The sequence below is a fragment of the Leptosomus discolor genome, chromosome 23 (genome assembly GCF_034619465.1).
Source record: "Leptosomus discolor isolate bLepDis1 chromosome 23, bLepDis1.hap2, whole genome shotgun sequence".
NCBI lineage: Eukaryota > Metazoa > Chordata > Aves > Leptosomiformes > Leptosomidae > Leptosomus > Leptosomus discolor.
The window spans coordinates 2,276,648-2,297,337 of NC_141413.1; the positions used below are offsets into that span (position 1 = coordinate 2,276,648).

At 59.9% G+C, this 20,690-nt stretch overlaps 2 protein-coding genes across 2 annotated transcripts; both read right to left on the reverse strand.

Moving 5' to 3' along the window:
• Positions 1–127: 127 nt before the first annotated feature.
• Positions 128–10,160, reverse strand: LOC147413851 (ubiquitin carboxyl-terminal hydrolase 36-like). Its single transcript, XM_086477018.1, has 18 exons — positions 9,932–10,160; positions 9,629–9,850; positions 9,343–9,453; positions 8,949–9,051; positions 8,226–8,293; positions 7,733–7,803; positions 7,236–7,318; positions 6,793–6,904; positions 6,359–6,499; positions 5,943–6,043; positions 5,513–5,636; positions 4,569–5,236; positions 3,572–3,731; positions 2,351–2,422; positions 1,915–2,054; positions 815–903; positions 311–423; positions 128–202 (listed from the first exon to the last, which is right to left on the reverse strand). The coding sequence occupies exons 1-18, from the start codon at positions 10,158–10,160 to the stop codon at positions 128–130; spliced, it is 2,682 nt and encodes an 893-aa protein (XP_086333144.1).
• A 349-nt stretch (positions 10,161–10,509) lies between these two features.
• LOC147413852 (ubiquitin carboxyl-terminal hydrolase 36-like) lies at positions 10,510–20,488 on the reverse strand. Its single transcript, XM_086477020.1, has 18 exons — positions 20,314–20,488; positions 20,011–20,232; positions 19,725–19,835; positions 19,331–19,433; positions 18,608–18,675; positions 18,115–18,185; positions 17,618–17,700; positions 17,175–17,286; positions 16,741–16,881; positions 16,325–16,425; positions 15,895–16,018; positions 14,951–15,618; positions 13,954–14,113; positions 12,733–12,804; positions 12,297–12,436; positions 11,197–11,285; positions 10,693–10,805; positions 10,510–10,584 (listed from the first exon to the last, which is right to left on the reverse strand). The coding sequence occupies exons 1-18, from the start codon at positions 20,486–20,488 to the stop codon at positions 10,510–10,512; spliced, it is 2,628 nt and encodes an 875-aa protein (XP_086333146.1).
• Positions 20,489–20,690: the final 202 nt, after the last annotated feature.

Sequence of the window (20,690 nt, forward strand, 5' to 3'; positions counted from 1 at the left end):
GCCACTTGCCTGCGCGATGCAAACTCCTGCCGCGCCTCTCCTGGCAAGGGATGGGGACAGCACTGCTCCTGCCCTCCGCTGCGGTCGCGCTCACTCGACTCGACTCCCTCCCCACAACCCCCTGACTTCACTCCTTCCCTCCACGTCTGCCACACTCCACGTCCCGATGTGGACTGAGGGCAAAGCCGCGCTTGCGTCTTGGCTGCAGTGGCAAGGGGGCAGGGCCTGTCAGGGCGTGGCCGCTTGGGGTCCGTGACCTTCATTGTGTGCTAACATGGGTTACCATGGCAGGGGCAGCCCGGCTGCTCACCTTGCACTCACAGCCCATCTTGTACCTCTGGTTTAGGCTCTTCTTCTGGGTCAGGCTCAGGGAGTCCCAGGTGGAGACCAAGTCGCAGAGCCCATTTCCGTGCTCGGGAAGAGCTGTTCACCCACAGTGGCATCCAGCCTTGCTGCCTGAAAAATCCATGCTGTGCTGCTCAGGGTCGTGACAACTGTCACACTACGGCTGTGCCCACACCGCTTTTCCTCATTCTGAGTGACGCTGCCCATTTTTGTGTATTCCTACCTGTGTGCAGCCAGCTGTGGCCTTCTATCCCATAAGAATTTTGGAAAATCACACATTTTTTTCCTCAATTCCTCTTCTGGGCTCACTGCCATACAGGCCCACAGTCCATGAGTATGGCTGGTAAAGTCCGAAGCAATATAGAATTGTGCACTACTGAAAAATATCCAACGGTTCAGCTCGTTTCAATCGTTTAAGGCAAGGCTTTTAGCTGGAACACAGTCGAGACAATTTAAAACTAGTGCTAACCTGCACACCCTCCTTGATTGGCACCTCTTGCTTTATCAATTCTGCGCATTTTGTTCTGTCCTTGGCAGTACATATCAAGATTTTCTTGTCTAAAAGAAACAAGAAAGATCAGTCACAAATACGCAGAAATCCAGACAACCACATCCGTGGTGCCCACACAGTAACATTGCTCTACTGTTTTCCTATGCCCAAAGCTACTAAGGATTAACTGAACACAACCATCTCTTGTCACGTGTTGTCACAAGAGGCACGTGCTGCTTCAGCATCGATCTTTCAGGCTGTTACCAGTGAGAAAAAGGAAGCGTGTTTTACTGTAGGAAACTTCGTTCAGGGCCTCATTTGCCTCTCTAGGCACCCACACGGTGAATAGCCCAGGAAACGGTACAGAAGTGAGCAGCAAAGCAAACCCAGGGCACCCCAAGAGACCCCCTAACGACACGAGTCCTTCTCTCCTTTTCACCATGAGGTCCCAAAGCAGCAGGGCAGGAGCAGGCAGGGCAGTCATGTGCTCGGGTCACACCGGGCAGGAGAGGGCAGGAAGAGCCCTCGAGCACCCAGGATTAGTAAAGAGAATTCCTGCCTTCAACTGAGGTTAGTCCATGCCCAAGGCCAGCGCTGATCCAGACGTGAAACTGAGGGGGTCAGTGAACCCCAGGTGCCACACAGGCTGCACCTTCTTCCCTCGCCTCGTCCATGAATTGTTTTCCAGGCTCCTCCACCTCACCCCGGCTCACACACCTGCAGGCTGGCTCAGGGCTGGCGGGGGGCTGGCGACCCTGGGGGCAGCAGCAGGAGCTGCTCTGACCCTGCTTGTGGGGCTGTCCCTGGGGCTGAGCACTCAGGCCCAGGGCTGGAGAACTGGGCCATGACAGGGCCTGTGGGCCCTGCGGTCTCCAGGTCCCTCCCCCAAGGCCCAGCCACGCTGGGAGTTACCTGCTCCTGCAGCACCCCTAGTCCTGGTCCTGTCCCTGTTCCTATTCCTGTCCCTGTTCCTGTCCCTGTCCCTGTCCCTGTCCCCAGCTGCCCCCAGCCTGTCTCTCCTCCATTTCTCTTCAGGCCCCTCGGCCTCTGCCCCCTCTGGCCCCCAGGCCTCTCCTCACCTCAGCAGCTCCTCAGCCAGCCAGGACGTGGGGCCTGCGGAGGCGGCCTTCAGGAAGGGCCATTTCCCTGGAGCGGGGCCTGCCGCAGCGCAGGGGTGGGCACAGCTCTGCCCGCCCTCGGTCCGCTTGGGGGCCTGGGCCTGCTCAGGGAGGGAGGGGGACAGGAGGGGAGCTGCCCTGGGCTTGCTCTGCATGGTCAAGTCCCAAAAGGCGGCTCTGTCTGTGCTCCGGCCACAGCCCCGGGCAGCAGGAGCTGCGTGACGGAGCCACTGGCATCGGCCAGGCCTTGCCTCGTCACACCGCCCGTGCTGAGCCCAGCGCCCGGGGTCTTCCTCAGGCCTCACCTTCCCCTGGGTGATGGGGAGGAGACGTGGCCTGTCCCGGCGTGGCCAAGGACATCTTCCTGTGGCCAAAGGAAGGACGGAGCCCCCCTTACTCTCTCCACGGGGCTGGCCACTGTCCTTGGCTCCTGTCCCCGGGGATCTTCGGCGCTGGCAGGCCCTGCAGGCTTTCAGGGCCAAGGAAAGGCCGGAGTGCCAGGGGCTTCTGGGGCTCTGGGCAGCTTTGGGCATCTCTGAAGCTGAGGTGTGGCTGCCCCTTTCCCTCTGCAGACACAGATACTTGCTGCCCCCTTCATGGTCAAACCCTGTTTCTCCTCATGGCACATGAACTGGACAGAGGCCACATCCCTGGTAGTCTGGGAGGACTTCAGGGAAACATAGAAGTCAAAGATGCATGCAGATAGGAAGAAAGTGAAAAGCAGCCGTGTCCAGGTTTTTCTGCTGTTTCAGGACAGAACTCAGGCATTTGTGTGCATCCCAGCACCAAAGTATGCTTTTTTCCTCCAAGCTGCACAGCTTTTCACCAGCAAAAGGGAGCTGGGCTGAGCTGGCCTTCAGGATACCTCGGCTCCTTCCTCTTTTAATTGTGTGCCTATACTTCCATTGTCTTCCCAGCAATTTTTTTTCCTTCCTTTCTTCCCCACCCAGTTCCCTCCTCTTTCAAAGGTAATTATAATTGGACTTTCTGGACAGGTCATTGAGTAGGTAGACTCAGGATCTAAGTCTAGGCTGGTCTGTGCCTCCAGAGCTGTAGGCTGAGCAATTCTACCTATAAGGCTAGGTAGAGAGGAGTTCCTGTTTGTCACTTGTGGGTTTTTTTGGTCCTGAGACAGTGAAGGTAAGGTCATCAGCTCTGCAGCAGCTAAAACCACCACTGAAAGAGTTTTGCTGGTGGATGCTGTTCTGTGTGTTCTATTTTCAACAATGATTTCATTAAGCTGGAATTATTTCTATGCAATTAGGGGATGGGGATCTTCTAGCACTGGTCTTCTGTTTCTGGAGAGTGTCCTGACAGCTTTTGTCATCCAGAGCTTTCCTGTCTGTTCCCGAGACAAGCAATGGCCACGACATGGAACAACCCCTATGAGTAATGGCTTCAGCAGTAGGCTTGGATTTAGTGAATCCCCATGGACAAATGTACGTAGCAGGTCCTCCATCCAAGAATTTTGAGGTACCACCACTCTAGAGTGAATCTGGAGTTTGGTCAGGTCCGGCTTAGGGATGGGTTCAGTCTCAGGGCCATGCCCACAGGGACTTGCTGGGAAGGGGGTGGGAGCATGTCCCCAACCCCTGGCAGGAGCTGGGGGAGCCCGCACCTCTGCTGCCAGCTGCTCCCCCCAGGATTTGCTCTCTGCTGAGGCAGATGGCTGGAGAGGAGCTGCGTATCGTGGGGCAGACACTGGCATCAGCAGAGTCACACCAGCAAGAACCTCAGTGCCAGACTCCCACCGTGCTGAGGCCTTGGCAGACCGTGCTCTGCAAAACCAGGAGAGTTCAAGGGCTTTGGGACAGCTGCAGATTTTGATGCTCCCCCAACAGGGAGGCAGCGGGGATTTGGAGGTGGCTGTGCTGCCTGTCCTGTGTGCTGCCCTGCAGTCCCCGTGCGGTAGTGAGAGGCAACGTCTGATGCAGACAGAGCACGTATAAGCAAGAGCCTTTCTGCATACCATTCCTCGGTAGTGACTGTGAACAACAAGCGTTTTCACTGCTAGGAAGCAGGCACTGTCTGGAAAAACATACTATTGATTTCAGAAAGTGCAGTTAGAAGAGACTAAACTGAACAGTAAAATCACTGAAGAGAATTAGTTCTGGTTTAGCTCAAACCAGGAGAGCTAAGGAGCACTTATCCTAGGTCAAGGAGTTTTTGTTTCCCCTGCTCCGCCAGCCAGCAGGCGCAGAAGAAGCTGGGAGGGAGCATGGCCAGGAGAGCTGACCCCAGCTGGTGAAAGGGTCGTAGAACATCATGGTCAGTAGAGAAACTGGGGGGATTTGGCCAGGAGGGGTGCATCACTGCTCTGGAATCGGTCAGTAGGTGGTGGGCAACTGCCCTATGCATCACTTGTCTTTTCTTGGGTTTTCTTGCTCTCTCTCTTTGCTATGCTCCATTTAAATACAGTTACTACTGTTCATGTTAGTATATTTTTTATTATTATTGTCATGATTTTATTTTATTTTACTTCTTTATTAAACTGTTCTTATGTCAACGAAAAGTTTTGTGTTTTTTCCGATTCTCCTCCCCATCCCAGTGGGAGGGGAGAGGAGTGAGCAAGTGGCTGCGTGGGCTTTGGCTGTTGGCTGGGGTTTAGCCACAACGCAGAGAGCACCAGCACCTTGGCCGGTGGCGGTGACATGGCGCTGGCCAACAGGCAGGATTTCCGTTTTGCTGGCTCGGAGTTTTTGGGAGCAGCCGGCTCGCCGCCGGGGCCAGCAGGGAGGTCCGTGCCACAGCCTGTTTCCCGAGAGGTGCAGAAGATGCCAAGACTGCTGCTGGCCTTCTGGGACACCTTGGCCAGATTCCCCGCTGCGCCGGGCACTGGCCTGGGAGCACCGCTGCTGCAAGAGACCCTCTTGAGGGTCCCGGTGTTGTCCCCACTGCCCCCAGGCTCCTGGCTGTGGCTGGGCTCCAGCAGCGCCTTGGGTGACACAGGTGGCTGCTTGTGCTCGCAGGAGCTCTGCCGGGGCAGCTCCGCTTTGGCCGCGCCTGCCCTGCTGGTGTTGCAGAAGCCTTGAGCTGCTCTGGGCGTGGGAGGCAGCTGCGGGAAGGAGAGCGACTCCTTGGGTGTCCGCGCTGCACCATTGGGCAGAGCTGTGGCCATGGGGGTGGCTTTGAGGAGCAGCCTGGGTGACGGAGAAAAAGCAGGTGCCTTTGGCGGAGCGGTTCTGTTGGGCGGCTCCAGCCCTGCCCCAGATGTACTGCGGGCCACAGGGGCTCTGACCTCCTTTGGCCCCGGCAGCTTCTTCCCCAGCAGCATGTGTGGTCTCTAGAGAAACAGAAGGACAGAGGTTCAGGGAGGAGAGCATTCAAGGAGCCAAGGACACAGAGGGATACGTCCCTCCCCATGCCTTGCCAGGCACGCTCAGGGACCCTTGGCTCAGTAGGATCCCTCCTGTCAACCGTCCTCCCTCGCACCTGCCCGTTCGGAGCAGTGCGCCTGCCTCCCTGCGGAGCTGCAGCCACCCGCCCTCGCAGAGCAGACAGAGGGGCAGCAGCTCCCAGCTCCCAGGAGCGCTGGCTGAGAGCAGCCTTAAGGACTCACCTGGCCCGTCAGCAGTGAAGACAGGGCCCTGCTGGTCACAGTTGTCTTGACCTGAGTGGAGCCAGGCAGGCTGGAGGCAGCTTTGGCCGTGGGCCCCTGCGAGCTCTTCCTGGGGCTGGGGGTTCTGGTGAAGGCAGAGAAGTGCAGGTGTTAACTGCGAGGGTTCGAGCGACGAGAGCGCTCTCGTCGGAGATGCACACAAGCAACAGGAGCCAGAAGCTCCGAGGAGATGAACCGCTCTTGATCTACAGCAAAATCCTGACAAGGAGCTGGACCTCTCCCCGCCACCCTGCTCCGAGCCAGCACGTGCACACAGGCTTTGGGGCTACTTGGGCCAAGCTCCGTCCCACACCCAGGCACGTGTTACCAGCCCCGTGCCCAATGCTGAGAGCAGGGGGAAGAGGGGCCGCAAGACACAGGGCGCTCTCACCTCAGGTAGAACAGCACGTAGGCCTGCTCTTTGAGGACCTCTTCGGTGCTGCTGGGGTGGACCCGCTCATCGTTCATTTTATACCACTGCCCATTGCTGGCCTGCAGAAGGAGAAGAGAGAATGGGGTCTGACTGTGAGCGGCGACACTCCTGGCATGAAGAGCAGCAGGAACAGTGCCCGTCGGCAGAGCTCCTCTCCCCAAAACCCACAGGCGGCCCAGGGCAGGCAAGGGGACTCTGGGAGAGCAGACCTCCACGCTTCCTGCAGCGGAGCACAGCCTGTGCAGCACACCTGATCCAGTGCTCCACACCACGCACCTCTGCTCAGCACCCTCCTTTCTGCACATTACAGGGACCCGTGAGCACCCACCAGCCCCCAGCCCAGACGGGGTGCCAAGAGAGCTCCCCGGGCTCACCTTCACGAAGCAGTAGTAGTGCCCGGCGTGGCAGCTGTACCCAGAGTGCACCAGCACCGCGTAGAGCCCGTACAGGACAGGATCCCCATTCTTCTGAGACATGTAAGGGCGGAGGTTGAAGAACTCGGGGTACCCCACGTCCTGCAGAGAGAGGATGTCTCAGGAGCCTGCACAGCAGATGGCTTTCTTGCTAGAGCAAGGGCAGCTCAGCCGTCCTGCAGATCCCACCTTTCAAGGGAGGGGGACCCGCTCTCGCCAGGCCGAGTGCACGGTGAGGAAGATGCCAGGATGAGCCAAACTCCCTCTGTGCCGCACAGCTGGGGAAGGTCAGCAGGACTGCGGCAGAGCTTGCACTGGATCGCCTCCCACCCTGCTTTGGGCAGCAGAGCCTCGGGCCAGGAGACAGCCCCCGCTCTGGATTGCCGAGCACTCACCTTTGTGAGTTTGCCTCCACCAAAGTCGGCAAAGCGCTTCAGCGAGATGGTGAGAACGTTGGAGGCTCGGTGGATGGTGAAGCCCTTGCTGGCCGTCACTTTCTTCTTGCATCTGCGCAGCAAGAGCTCGAGCTATTCAAGCTGATCCACCACCCGGACAATGCCAGCCCTGGCCAAGCGGCACACCCCACGGCAGGGACCCTGCTGACAGCGGGCACCGCTCCAGGGCACCTGCTTGTGGCCGTGTCTGCTGGCCCCTGCCCTTCCCACCAGAGGAGGGAGCTGAGGAGAGGCAGGCTTCATTGCAGGCTTCCGTGGCCACGTGCCTCACAGTTTAGCCACGGAGCAGGTAGAGAAGCCCTCCCTTACTGGAGCAGGCTTTCCGCCTGCTTCCCACCAGCACACCCACGGGCCCCTTCCCGCCCACAGCCCCACACACTCACTGGGCACACATGTAGGCGTTCTCCCCGCCCAGCAGGTCTGGCTTCACAAACAGCTCCAGCGCCTGCACTAGGTTTGCGGCTTCCTGCAAGGGCAGAGGAGAGGTCAGGGCATGAGTGGCCTGTCCACACGACAGCCCAGCTCCCCGCCGAGACACTGGCCCCGAGAGATAGCACAGAGCATGAGCACAGGGCCACAGGCTACACCACACCTGTGAGCCTGCCACCAGCTAGGCACCGGCCAGCACGCTGTAAGGGACGGCGGCACTGCCCCCCACACCACAGAGCCTCAACGCAGGAGTCGTGGCCCACGCTCAGGCAACGGGCACTGCTCTGCCAGAGAGAGAAGGCAGCGCCACAATGGAAGCGGCTTCCCTCTCGCCTGCACCGTGCCTTGACGCTGGCCGGTTAAGGAGCCTTAAGAGCAGTAATGGTGCAGGTGCAGGAACGTCCCCCCACGAGAGCAGAGCTCCTTCCCATGCCCAACCCTGCCCCAGTACCCCGATCTCCAGCGGCAGGTCCAGGTAAGGGTCGTACGTGTCCGAGACGCTCTTGCACGCCAAGCACTTCACTGCAAAAGAGCGAGCAATGAGCACAGCCTGGCACAACACCTGCACCCGCCACCACCCCAGCACAGCGCAGGCAGCTGCAATATTCCCCCTCTCTGCATTTGGGCTCTGGGAGGTGAGCACCAGGATTCACAGCCTGGCAAGGAGGAAGGCTGGCAATTCCGCTGGGACAGCGGTTGTTGCTAGAGAGCTGGCAACAGGGGTTCCTCTATCAGTGGCAATGAGCTGGAGACCCACGGCCAACGGCTTTTTCCATCGCCACAACAGGGGTCACGAGCTGCAGGCACTGCCAGACTGACCGGCTGCAGCTCTGGGTACGTTACGCATGCTTCGCCACTTTCCCAAGAGATTTTTTACCGCAAGGCTCTCGGGGCAACAGCAGCCCTGAGAGTCGCAGGCCCAGGACCTGGCAGCCAGCACTCACCACGGGACCGCAGGTAACCGCCAAAGACCTGGTGAACCAGCGTCGTGGCCTGGGTCTCGCGATCCAACCTGGAGATAACAGCACCAGATCTCACACCACCCCTCCGCCATGGCCACACCCGCGGGCCACCCCTGTGTCCTCGGGACAGCTCCCCTGTGCACTCTGGCCAGCGGATGGGCTGCAGAGCTCCAAGGGCAGAGGGAAGTCGCAGCTGCTGCCAGCCTGCTCTCCCAGTGCCGCAGCTCGAGGGGTGGCACCAGGCTCCGATGCACACCTTCCTTGAGAAGGAGCAGAAACTCCTGGCTGGAGCTCAGAGCTGGGCACTGCAGACGGAGGCAACGCAGGCTTCCCGGGACGGAGAGCCCACAGGAAAGCGGCTCAGCCCTGGCCACAGCGCTGGGGCTGAACTAGCGGGCACGCCTGTATTCCTCAGCAATTGGGACAGGATCCAAACCCATAGCAGCCTCGGGATTTGGGGACAGGACCACAGCTCTGCTATGGTGGAGGAGTCAGGAGAAGGGAGAAGGCAGACAACAGCCCAGAGCTGTGTCACAGAGGGGCAGGGAGCTGGGCCACCCACTCAAGGTCCCTGGAACCAGCGGCTCCCTCTATGAGTCTGACCTGGGGGACACATTCACCCCACAGGCCCCTCCTGTGGGTGCAGGGGACCAGTGAAGGGACAGTGGGGAAGAGCAGCGATGGGCCATCAGAGGCCCCACGTACGTGGTACAGCCTTTCAAGCAGGCCTTCTGCATGGCATCGACGGTGTGACACAGGAACTCGTGCGCATCCTCCTGTCTCCTGAAGAGGATGTGCTGGGCAATATCTGCAGGAGAGGGAAGAATCAGCCCCAGCACGTGCTGCATGATGCAGGCCTTCCCTCCCTTCCTTGGGGCAGGGACTGTGGGGGTTGAGCCCCCTCAAACCAAACCAGACATCAGACTCTTGCCGGAAAGCCCCAAGTGGCCCTTGAAGGCGCCAGCCCCTGGCAGGCTCAGGGAGTCATCTCAGAAGAGCCGTCTGCCAAGACCTGCCCCCATCTCAAAGGCTACGCTCCTGCATTAGCCACTGCTCTCCTGCATGGCTACCAGGGGGAGGGGAAGGCAGCCGTCCTTACTCTTGAGGTCTCGGATGAAGGATATCGGCTTTATTGTCTTGCCGCTGTTGGCAAAAGCCTCAATTGTGTGCTTCTCCATGAGGCACATCATGCAAAAGCCTCCTTGGTCACCTGGAGCAGGAGAGGAGAAGACAGGGCGTTAACGACAGGACATGGCGCCCCACTGCCGGAGCCAGATGCAGGGGTGCTGAGCGCAGCACTGGCAACAGGACAGGCAGGCGCTCCTCCTCCCACTGGCACCCCTGCCCCAGCCCTGCTGCCTGCCGAGCCGGGCCTCCCTACTCACAGCTGCGGCTGTGCTCCTTGGAGAGCAGGTAGTTGGCGAGCGGCGGCGTGTGGGTCAGGCACTGCACCGTGGAGTTGAGGAAGCAGGTGTTCCCCAGGTTCTCCAGCCCGGCGCCGACCTGGTAGATCCGCTCCCACTTCATGGAGAGGCGCTCCACGGGGAAGAGCACCTTCTGGGGCATGGGGACCCCGTCCCCCCGTTCCCCTGCGGCATGGCGGCTGCCTGCAGGGAGAGGGGCGGTGAGTCGTGGCAGTGCGGAGCGTGGGGAGGGCCCCCCTCGCCCGCTCTACCTACCCTGCTTGCCGGGTGGCTTCTCCTTGGCAGCCTCGGCCCAGGGGTTGAGCAGCACGTACTTCCCCTGCAGCTGCTCCAGCTCGCAGGAGAAGCCGTGGCTGGTGGGCTCGACCTCGTTCTTCTGCAGCCGCATCTTCTTGGCCGAGGGGGCCAGCAGCCAGCCCAGCTCCCCATCCTCAGCCATCTCCCACCAGGTCCGCTTCAGCGCCAGCCTCGCTGCCTTCTTCGGCTTCTCCATGGTCAGTGTGGCAGAGGCCGGTGGCCCTGGCTGGGGGGAGGGGGTGGCCAGTTGAGTGGGAGCACCGGCCCTTTCCACTCTGTTCCCAACGCAGGGCGGTGTTGTCAGGGCAATAGGAACGCAGGCCTCGGCATCCCGGGGCCCATCCCAGCCCATCCCACCGCAGTCACCATCCGGGTCCCCACCGCTGTGCCCACGTGTAGCCGCCTTCAAGAGCCGACTGCCACTTGCCTGCGCGATGCAAACTCCTGCCGCGCCTCTCCTGGCAAGGGATGGGGACAGCACTGCTCCTGCCCTCCGCTGCGGTCGCGCTCACTCGACTCGACTCCCTCCCCACAACCCCCTGACTTCACTCCTTCCCTCCACGTCTGCCACACTCCACGTCCCGATGTGGACTGAGGGCAAAGCCGCGCTTGCGTCTTGGCTGCAGTGGCAAGGGGGCAGGGCCTGTCAGGGCGTGGCCGCTTGGGGTCCGTGACCTTCATTGTGTGCTAACATGGGTTACCATGGCAGGGGCAGCCCGGCTGCTCACCTTGCACTCACAGCCCATCTTGTACCTCTGGTTTAGGCTCTTCTTCTGGGTCAGGCTCAGGGAGTCCCAGGTGGAGACCAAGTCGCAGAGCCCATTTCCGTGCTCGGGAAGAGCTGTTCACCCACAGTGGCATCCAGCCTTGCTGCCTGAAAAATCCATGCTGTGCTGCTCAGGGTCGTGACAACTGTCACACTACGGCTGTGCCCACACCGCTTTTCCTCATTCTGAGTGACGCTGCCCATTTTTGTGTATTCCTACCTGTGTGCAGCCAGCTGTGGCCTTCTATCCCATAAGAATTTTGGAAAATCACACATTTTTTTCCTCAATTCCTCTTCTGGGCTCACTGCCATACAGGCCCACAGTCCATGAGTATGGCTGGTAAAGTCCGAAGCAATATAGAATTGTGCACTACTGAAAAATATCCAACGGTTCAGCTCGTTTCAATCGTTTAAGGCAAGGCTTTTAGCTGGAACACAGTCGAGACAATTTAAAACTAGTGCTAACCTGCACACCCTCCTTGATTGGCACCTCTTGCTTTATCAATTCTGCGCATTTTGTTCTGTCCTTGGCAGTACATATCAAGATTTTCTTGTCTAAAAGAAACAAGAAAGATCAGTCACAAATACGCAGAAATCCAGACAACCACATCCGTGGTGCCCACACAGTAACATTGCTCTACTGTTTTCCTATGCCCAAAGCTACTAAGGATTAACTGAACACAACCATCTCTTGTCACGTGTTGTCACAAGAGGCACGTGCTGCTTCAGCATCGATCTTTCAGGCTGTTACCAGTGAGAAAAAGGAAGCGTGTTTTACTGTAGGAAACTTCGTTCAGGGCCTCATTTGCCTCTCTAGGCACCCACACGGTGAATAGCCCAGGAAACGGTACAGAAGTGAGCAGCAAAGCAAACCCAGGGCACCCCAAGAGACCCCCTAACGACACGAGTCCTTCTCTCCTTTTCACCATGAGGTCCCAAAGCAGCAGGGCAGGAGCAGGCAGGGCAGTCATGTGCTCGGGTCACACCGGGCAGGAGAGGGCAGGAAGAGCCCTCGAGCACCCAGGATTAGTAAAGAGAATTCCTGCCTTCAACTGAGGTTAGTCCATGCCCAAGGCCAGCGCTGATCCAGACGTGAAACTGAGGGGGTCAGTGAACCCCAGGTGCCACACAGGCTGCACCTTCTTCCCTCGCCTCGTCCATGAATTGTTTTCCAGGCTCCTCCACCTCACCCCGGCTCACACACCTGCAGGCTGGCTCAGGGCTGGCGGGGGGCTGGCGACCCTGGGGGCAGCAGCAGGAGCTGCTCTGACCCTGCTTGTGGGGCTGTCCCTGGGGCTGAGCACTCAGGCCCAGGGCTGGAGAACTGGGCCATGACAGGGCCTGTGGGCCCTGCGGTCTCCAGGTCCCTCCCCCAAGGCCCAGCCACGCTGGGAGTTACCTGCTCCTGCAGCACCCCTAGTCCTGGTCCTGTCCCTGTTCCTATTCCTGTCCCTGTTCCTGTCCCTGTCCCTGTCCCTGTCCCCAGCTGCCCCCAGCCTGTCTCTCCTCCATTTCTCTTCAGGCCCCTCGGCCTCTGCCCCCTCTGGCCCCCAGGCCTCTCCTCACCTCAGCAGCTCCTCAGCCAGCCAGGACGTGGGGCCTGCGGAGGCGGCCTTCAGGAAGGGCCATTTCCCTGGAGCGGGGCCTGCCGCAGCGCAGGGGTGGGCACAGCTCTGCCCGCCCTCGGTCCGCTTGGGGGCCTGGGCCTGCTCAGGGAGGGAGGGGGACAGGAGGGGAGCTGCCCTGGGCTTGCTCTGCATGGTCAAGTCCCAAAAGGCGGCTCTGTCTGTGCTCCGGCCACAGCCCCGGGCAGCAGGAGCTGCGTGACGGAGCCACTGGCATCGGCCAGGCCTTGCCTCGTCACACCGCCCGTGCTGAGCCCAGCGCCCGGGGTCTTCCTCAGGCCTCACCTTCCCCTGGGTGATGGGGAGGAGACGTGGCCTGTCCCGGCGTGGCCAAGGACATCTTCCTGTGGCCAAAGGAAGGACGGAGCCCCCCTTACTCTCTCCACGGGGCTGGCCACTGTCCTTGGCTCCTGTCCCCGGGGATCTTCGGCGCTGGCAGGCCCTGCAGGCTTTCAGGGCCAAGGAAAGGCCGGAGTGCCAGGGGCTTCTGGGGCTCTGGGCAGCTTTGGGCATCTCTGAAGCTGAGGTGTGGCTGCCCCTTTCCCTCTGCAGACACAGATACTTGCTGCCCCCTTCATGGTCAAACCCTGTTTCTCCTCATGGCACATGAACTGGACAGAGGCCACATCCCTGGTAGTCTGGGAGGACTTCAGGGAAACATAGAAGTCAAAGATGCATGCAGATAGGAAGAAAGTGAAAAGCAGCCGTGTCCAGGTTTTTCTGCTGTTTCAGGACAGAACTCAGGCATTTGTGTGCATCCCAGCACCAAAGTATGCTTTTTTCCTCCAAGCTGCACAGCTTTTCACCAGCAAAAGGGAGCTGGGCTGAGCTGGCCTTCAGGATACCTCGGCTCCTTCCTCTTTTAATTGTGTGCCTATACTTCCATTGTCTTCCCAGCAATTTTTTTTCCTTCCTTTCTTCCCCACCCAGTTCCCTCCTCTTTCAAAGGTAATTATAATTGGACTTTCTGGACAGGTCATTGAGTAGGTAGACTCAGGATCTAAGTCTAGGCTGGTCTGTGCCTCCAGAGCTGTAGGCTGAGCAATTCTACCTATAAGGCTAGGTAGAGAGGAGTTCCTGTTTGTCACTTGTGGGTTTTTTTGGTCCTGAGACAGTGAAGGTAAGGTCATCAGCTCTGCAGCAGCTAAAACCACCACTGAAAGAGTTTTGCTGGTGGATGCTGTTCTGTGTGTTCTATTTTCAACAATGATTTCATTAAGCTGGAATTATTTCTATGCAATTAGGGGATGGGGATCTTCTAGCACTGGTCTTCTGTTTCTGGAGAGTGTCCTGACAGCTTTTGTCATCCAGAGCTTTCCTGTCTGTTCCCGAGACAAGCAATGGCCACGACATGGAACAACCCCTATGAGTAATGGCTTCAGCAGTAGGCTTGGATTTAGTGAATCCCCATGGACAAATGTACGTAGCAGGTCCTCCATCCAAGAATTTTGAGGTACCACCACTCTAGAGTGAATCTGGAGTTTGGTCAGGTCCGGCTTAGGGATGGGTTCAGTCTCAGGGCCATGCCCACAGGGACTTGCTGGGAAGGGGGTGGGAGCATGTCCCCAACCCCTGGCAGGAGCTGGGGGAGCCCGCACCTCTGCTGCCAGCTGCTCCCCCCAGGATTTGCTCTCTGCTGAGGCAGATGGCTGGAGAGGAGCTGCGTATCGTGGGGCAGACACTGGCATCAGCAGAGTCACACCAGCAAGAACCTCAGTGCCAGACTCCCACCGTGCTGAGGCCTTGGCAGACCGTGCTCTGCAAAACCAGGAGAGTTCAAGGGCTTTGGGACAGCTGCAGATTTTGATGCTCCCCCAACAGGGAGGCAGCGGGGATTTGGAGGTGGCTGTGCTGCCTGTCCTGTGTGCTGCCCTGCAGTCCCCGTGCGGTAGTGAGAGGCAACGTCTGATGCAGACAGAGCACGTATAAGCAAGAGCCTTTCTGCATACCATTCCTCGGTAGTGACTGTGAACAACAAGCGTTTTCACTGCTAGGAAGCAGGCACTGTCTGGAAAAACATGCTATTGATTTCAGAAAGTGCAGTTAGAAGAGACTAAACTGAACAGTAAAATCACTGAAGAGAATTAGTTCTGGTTTAGCTCAAACCAGGAGAGCTAAGGAGCACTTATCCTAGGTCAAGGAGTTTTTGTTTCCCCTGCTCCGCCAGCCAGCAGGCGCAGAAGAAGCTGGGAGGGAGCATGGCCAGGAGAGCTGACCCCAACTGGTGAAAGGGTCGTAGAACATCATGGTCAGTAGAGAAACTGGGGGGATTTGGCCAGGAGGGGCGCATCACTGCTCTGGAATCGGTCAGTAGGTGGTGGGCAACTGCCCTATGCATCACTTGTCTTTTCTTGGGTTTTCTTGCTCTCTCTCTTTGCTATGCTCCATTTAAATACAGTTACTACTGTTCATGTTAGTATATTTTTTATTATTATTGTCATGATTTTATTTTATTTTACTTCTTTATTAAACTGTTCTTATGTCAACGAAAAGTTTTGTGTTTTTTCCGATTCTCCTCCCCATCCCAGTGGGAGGGGAGAGGAGTGAGCAAGTGGCTGCGTGGGCTTTGGCTGTTGGCTGGGGTTTAGCCACAACGCAGAGAGCACCAGCACCTTGGCCGGTGGCGGTGACATGGCGCTGGCCAACAGGCAGGATTTCCGTTTTGCTGGCTCGGAGTTTTTGGGAGCAGCCGGCTCGCCGCCGGGGCCAGCAGGGAGGTCCGTGCCACAGCCTGTTTCCCGAGAGGTGCAGAAGATGCCAAGACTGCTGCTGGCCTTCTGGGACACCTTGGCCAGCTTCCCCGCTGCGCCGGGCACTGGCCTGGGAGCACCGCTGCTGCAAGAGACCCTCTTGAGGGTCCCGGTGTTGTCCCCACTGCCCCCAGGCTCCTGGCTGTGGCTGGGCTCCAGCAGCGCCTTGGGTGACACAGGTGGCTGCTTGTGCTCGCAGGAGCTCTGCCGGGGCAGCTCCGCTTTGGCCGCGCCTGCCCTGCTGGTTTTGCAGAAGCCTTGAGCTGCTCTGGGCGTGGGAGGCAGCTGCGGGAAGGAGAGCGACTCCTTGGGCGTCCGCGCTGCACCATTGGGCAGAGCTGTGGCCATGGGGGTGGCTTTGAGGAGCAGCCTGGGTGACGGGGAAAAAGCAGGTGCCTTTGGCGGAGCGGTTCTGTTGGGCGGCTCCAGCCCTGCCCCAGATGTACTGCGGGCCACAGGGGCTCTGACCTCCTTTGGCCCCGGCAGCTTCTTCCCCAGCAGCATGTGTGGTCTCTAGAGAAACAGAAGGACAGAGGTTCAGGGAGGAGAGCATTCAAGGAGCCAAGGACACAGAGGGATACGTCCCTCCCCATGCCTTGCCAGGCACGCTCAGGGACCCTTGGCTCAGTAGGATCCCTCCTGTCAACCGTCCTCCCTCGCACCTGCCCGTTCGGAGCAGTGCGCCTGCCTCCCTGCGGAGCTGCAGCCACCCGCCCTCGCAGAGCAGACAGAGGGGCAGCAGCTCCCAGCTCCCAGGAGCGCTGGCTGAGAGCAGCCTTAAGGACTCACCTGGCCCGTCAGCAGTGAAGACAGGGCCCTGCTGGTCACAGTTGTCTTGACCTGAGTGGAGCCAGGCAGGCTGGAGGCAGCTTTGGCCGTGGGCCCCTGCGAGCTCTTCCTGGGGCTGGGGGTTCTGGTGAAGGCAGAGAAGTGCAGGTGTTAACTGCGAGGGTTCGAGCGACGAGAGCGCTCTCGTCGGAGATGCACACAAGCAACAGGAGCCAGAAGCTCCGAGGAGATGAACCGCTCTTGATCTACAGCAAAATCCTGACAAGGAGCTGGACCTCTCCCCGCCACCCTGCTCCGAGCCAGCACGTGCACACAGGCTTTGGGGCTACTTGGGCCAAGCTCCGTCCCACACCCAGGCACGTGTTACCAGCCCCGTGCCCAATGCTGAGAGCAGGGGGAAGAGGGGCCGCAAGACACAGGGCGCTCTCACCTCAGGTAGAACAGCACGTAGGCCTGCTCTTTGAGGACCTCTTCGGTGCTGCTGGGGTGGACCCGCTCATCGTTCATTTTATACCACTGCCCATTGCTGGCCTGCAGAAGGAGAAGAGAGAATGGGGTCTGACTGTGAGCGGCGACACTCCTGGCATGAAGAGCAGCAGGAACAGTGCCCGTCGGCAGAGCTCCTCTCCCCAAAACCCACAGGCGGCCCAGGGCAGGCAAGGGGACTCTGGGAGAGCAGACCTCCACGCTTCCTGCAGCGGAGCACAGCCTGTGCAGCACACCTGATCCAGTGCTCCACACCACGCACCTCTGCTCAGCACCCTCCTTTCTGCACATTACAGGGACCCGTGAGCACCCACCAGCCCCCAGCCCAGACGGGGTGCCAAGAGAGCTCCCCGGGCTCACCTTCACGAAGCAGTAGTAGTGCCCGGCGTGGCAGCTGTACCCAGAGTGCACCAGCACCGCGTAGAGCCCGTACAGGACAGGATCCCCATTCTTCTGAGACATGTAAGGGCGGAGGTTGAAGAACTCGGGGTACCCCACGTCCTGCAGAGAGAGGATGTCTCAGGAGCCTGCACAGCAGATGGCTTTCTTGCTAGAGCAAGGGCAGCTCAGCCGTCCTGCAGATCCCACCTTTCAAGGGAGGGGGACCCGCTCTCGCCAGGCCGAGTGCACGGTGAGGAAGATGCCAGGATGAGCCAAACTCCCTCTGTGCCGCACAGCTGGGGAAGGTCAGCAGGACTGCGGCAGAGCTTGCACTGGATCGCCTCCCACCCTGCTTTGGGCAGCAGAGCCTCGGGCCAGGAGACAGCCCCCGCTCTGGATTGCCGAGCACTCACCTTTGTGAGTTTGCCTCCACCAAAGTCGGCAAAGCGCTTCAGCGAGATGGTGAGAACGTTGGAGGCTCGGTGGATGGTGAAGCCCTTGCTGGCCGTCACTTTCTTCTTGCATCTGCGCAGCAAGAGCTCGAGCTATTCAAGCTGATCCACCACCCGGACAATGCCAGCCCTGGCCAAGCGGCACACCCCACGGCAGGGACCCTGCTGACAGCGGGCACCGCTCCAGGGCACCTGCTTGTGGCCGTGTCTGCTGGCCCCTGCCCTTCCCACCAGAGGAGGGAGCTGAGGAGAGGCAGGCTTCATTGCAGGCTTCCGTGGCCACGTGCCTCACAGTTTAGCCACGGAGCAGGTAGAGAAGCCCTCCCTTACTGGAGCAGGCTTTCCGCCTGCTTCCCACCAGCACACCCACGGGCCCCTTCCCGCCCACAGCCCCACACACTCACTGGGCACACATGTAGGCGTTCTCCCCGCCCAGCAGGTCTGGCTTCACAAACAGCTCCAGCGCCTGCACTAGGTTTGCGGCTTCCTGCAAGGGCAGAGGAGAGGTCAGGGCATGAGTGGCCTGTCCACACGACAGCCCAGCTCCCCGCCGAGACACTGGCCCCGAGAGATAGCACAGAGCATGAGCACAGGGCCACAGGCTACACCACACCTGTGAGCCTGCCACCAGCTAGGCACCGGCCAGCACGCTGTAAGGGACGGCGGCACTGCCCCCCACACCACAGAGCCTCAACGCAGGAGTCGTGGCCCACGCTCAGGCAACGGGCACTGCTCTGCCAGAGAGAGAAGGCAGCGCCACAATGGAAGCGGCTTCCCTCTCGCCTGCACCGTGCCTTGACGCTGGCCGGTTAAGGAGCCTTAAGAGCAGTAATGGTGCAGGTGCAGGAACGTCCCCCCACGAGAGCAGAGCTCCTTCCCATGCCCAACCCTGCCCCAGTACCCCGATCTCCAGCGGCAGGTCCAGGTAAGGGTCGTATGTGTCCGAGACGCTCTTGCACGCCAAGCACTTCACTGCAAAAGAGCGAGCAATGAGCACAGCCTGGCACAACACCTGCACCCGCCACCACCCCAGCACAGCGCAGGCAGCTGCAATATTCCCCCTCTCTGCATTTGGGCTCTGGGAGGTGAGCACCAGGATTCACAGCCTGGCAAGGAGGAAGGCTGGCAATTCCGCTGGGACAGCGGTTGTTGCTAGAGAGCTGGCAACAGGGGTTCCTCTATCAGTGGCAATGAGCTGGAGACCCACGGCCAACGGCTTTTTCCATCGCCACAACAGGGGTCACGAGCTGCAGGCACTGCCAGACTGACCGGCTGCAGCTCTGGGTACGTTACGCATGCTTCGCCACTTTCCCAAGAGATTTTTTACCGCAAGGCTCTCGGGGCAACAGCAGCCCTGAGAGTCGCAGGCCCAGGACCTGGCAGCCAGCACTCACCACGGGACCGCAGGTAACCGCCAAAGACCTGGTGAACCAGCGTCGTGGCCTGGGTCTCGCGATCCAACCTGGAGATAACAGCACCAGATCTCACACCACCCCTCCGCCATGGCCACACCCGCGGGCCACCCCTGTGTCCTCGGGACAGCTCCCCTGTGCACTCTGGCCAGCGGATGGGCTGCAGAGCTCCAAGGGCAGAGGGAAGTCGCAGCTGCTGCCAGCCTGCTCTCCCAGTGCCGCAGCTCGAGGGGTGGCACCAGGCTCCGATGCACACCTTCCTTGAGAAGGAGCAGAAACTCCTGGCTGGAGCTCAGAGCTGGGCACTGCAGACGGAGGCAACGCAGGCTTCCCGGGACGGAGAGCCCACAGGAAAGCGGCTCAGCCCTGGCCACAGCGCTGGGGCTGAACTAGCGGGCACGCCTGTATTCCTCAGCAATTGGGACAGGATCCAAACCCATAGCAGCCTCGGGATTTGGGGACAGGACCACAGCTCTGCTATGGTGGAGGAGTCAGGAGAAGGGAGAAGGCAGACAACAGCCCAGAGCTGTGTCACAGAGGGGCAGGGAGCTGGGCCACCCACTCAAGGTCCCTGGAACCAGCGGCTCCCTCTATGAGTCTGACCTGGGGGACACATTCACCCCACAGGCCCCTCCTGTGGGTGCAGGGGACCAGTGAAGGGACAGTGGGGAAGAGCAGCGATGGGCCATCAGAGGCCCCACGTACGTGGTACAGCCTTTCAAGCAGGCCTTCTGCATGGCATCGACGGTGTGACACAGGAACTCGTGCGCATCCTCCTGTCTCCTGAAGAGGATGTGCTGGGCAATATCTGCAGGAGAGGGAAGAATCAGCCCCAGCACGTGCTGCATGATGCAGGCCTTCCCTCCCTTCCTTGGGGCAGGGACTGTGGGGGTTGAGCCCCCTCAAACCAAACCAGACATCAGACTCTTGCCGGAAAGCCCCAAGTGGCCCTTGAAGGCGCCAGCCCCTGGCAGGCTCAGGGAGTCATCTCAGAAGAGCCGTCTGCCAAGACCTGCCCCCATCTCAAAGGCTACGCTCCTGCATTAGCCACTGCTCTCCTGCATGGCTACCAGGGGGAGGGGAAGGCAGCCGTCCTTACTCTTGAGGTCTCGGATGAAGGATATCGGCTTTATTGTCTTGCCGCTGTTGGCAAAAGCCTCAATTGTGTGCTTCTCCATGAGGCACATCATGCAAAAGCCTCCTTGGTCACCTGGAGCAGGAGAGGAGAAGACAGGGCGTTAACGACAGGACATGGCGCCCCACTGCCGGAGCCAGATGCAGGGGTGCTGAGCGCAGCACTGGCAACAGGACAGGCAGGCGCTCCTCCTCCCACTGGCACCCCTGCCCCAGCCCTGCTGCCTGCCGAGCCGGGCCTCCCTACTCACAGCTGCGGCTGTGCTCCTTGGAGAGCAGGTAGTTGGCGAGCGGCGGCGTGTGGGTCAGGCACTGCACCGTGGAGTTGAGGAAGCAGGTGTTCCCCAGGTTCTCCAGCCCGGCGCCGACCTGGTAGATCCGCTCCCACTTCATGGAGAGGCGCTCCACGGGGAAGAGCACCTTCTGGGGCATGGGGACCCCGTCCCCCCGTTCCCCTGCGGCATGGCGGCTGCCTGCAGGGAGAGGGGCGGTGAGTCGTGGCAGTGCGGAGCGTGGGGAGGGCCCCCCTCGCCCGCTCTACCTACCCTGCTTGCCGGGTGGCTTCTCCTTGGCAGCCTCGGCCCAGGGGTTGAGCAGCACGTACTTCCCCTGCAGCTGCTCCAGCTCGCAGGAGAAGCCGTGGCTGGTGGGCTCGACCTCGTTCTTCTGCAGCCGCATCTTCTTGGCCGAGGGGGCCAGCAGCCAGCCCAGCTCCCCATCCTCAGCCATCTCCCACCAGGTCCGCTTCAGCGCCAGCCTCGCTGCCTTCTTCGGCTTCTCCATGGTCAGTGTGGCAGAGGCCGGTGGCCCTGGCTGGGGGGAGGGGGTGGCCAGTTGAGTGGGAGCACCGGCCCTTTCCACTCTGTTCCCAACGCAGGGCGGTGTTGTCAGGGCAATAGGAACGCAGGCCTCGGCATCCCGGGGCCCATCC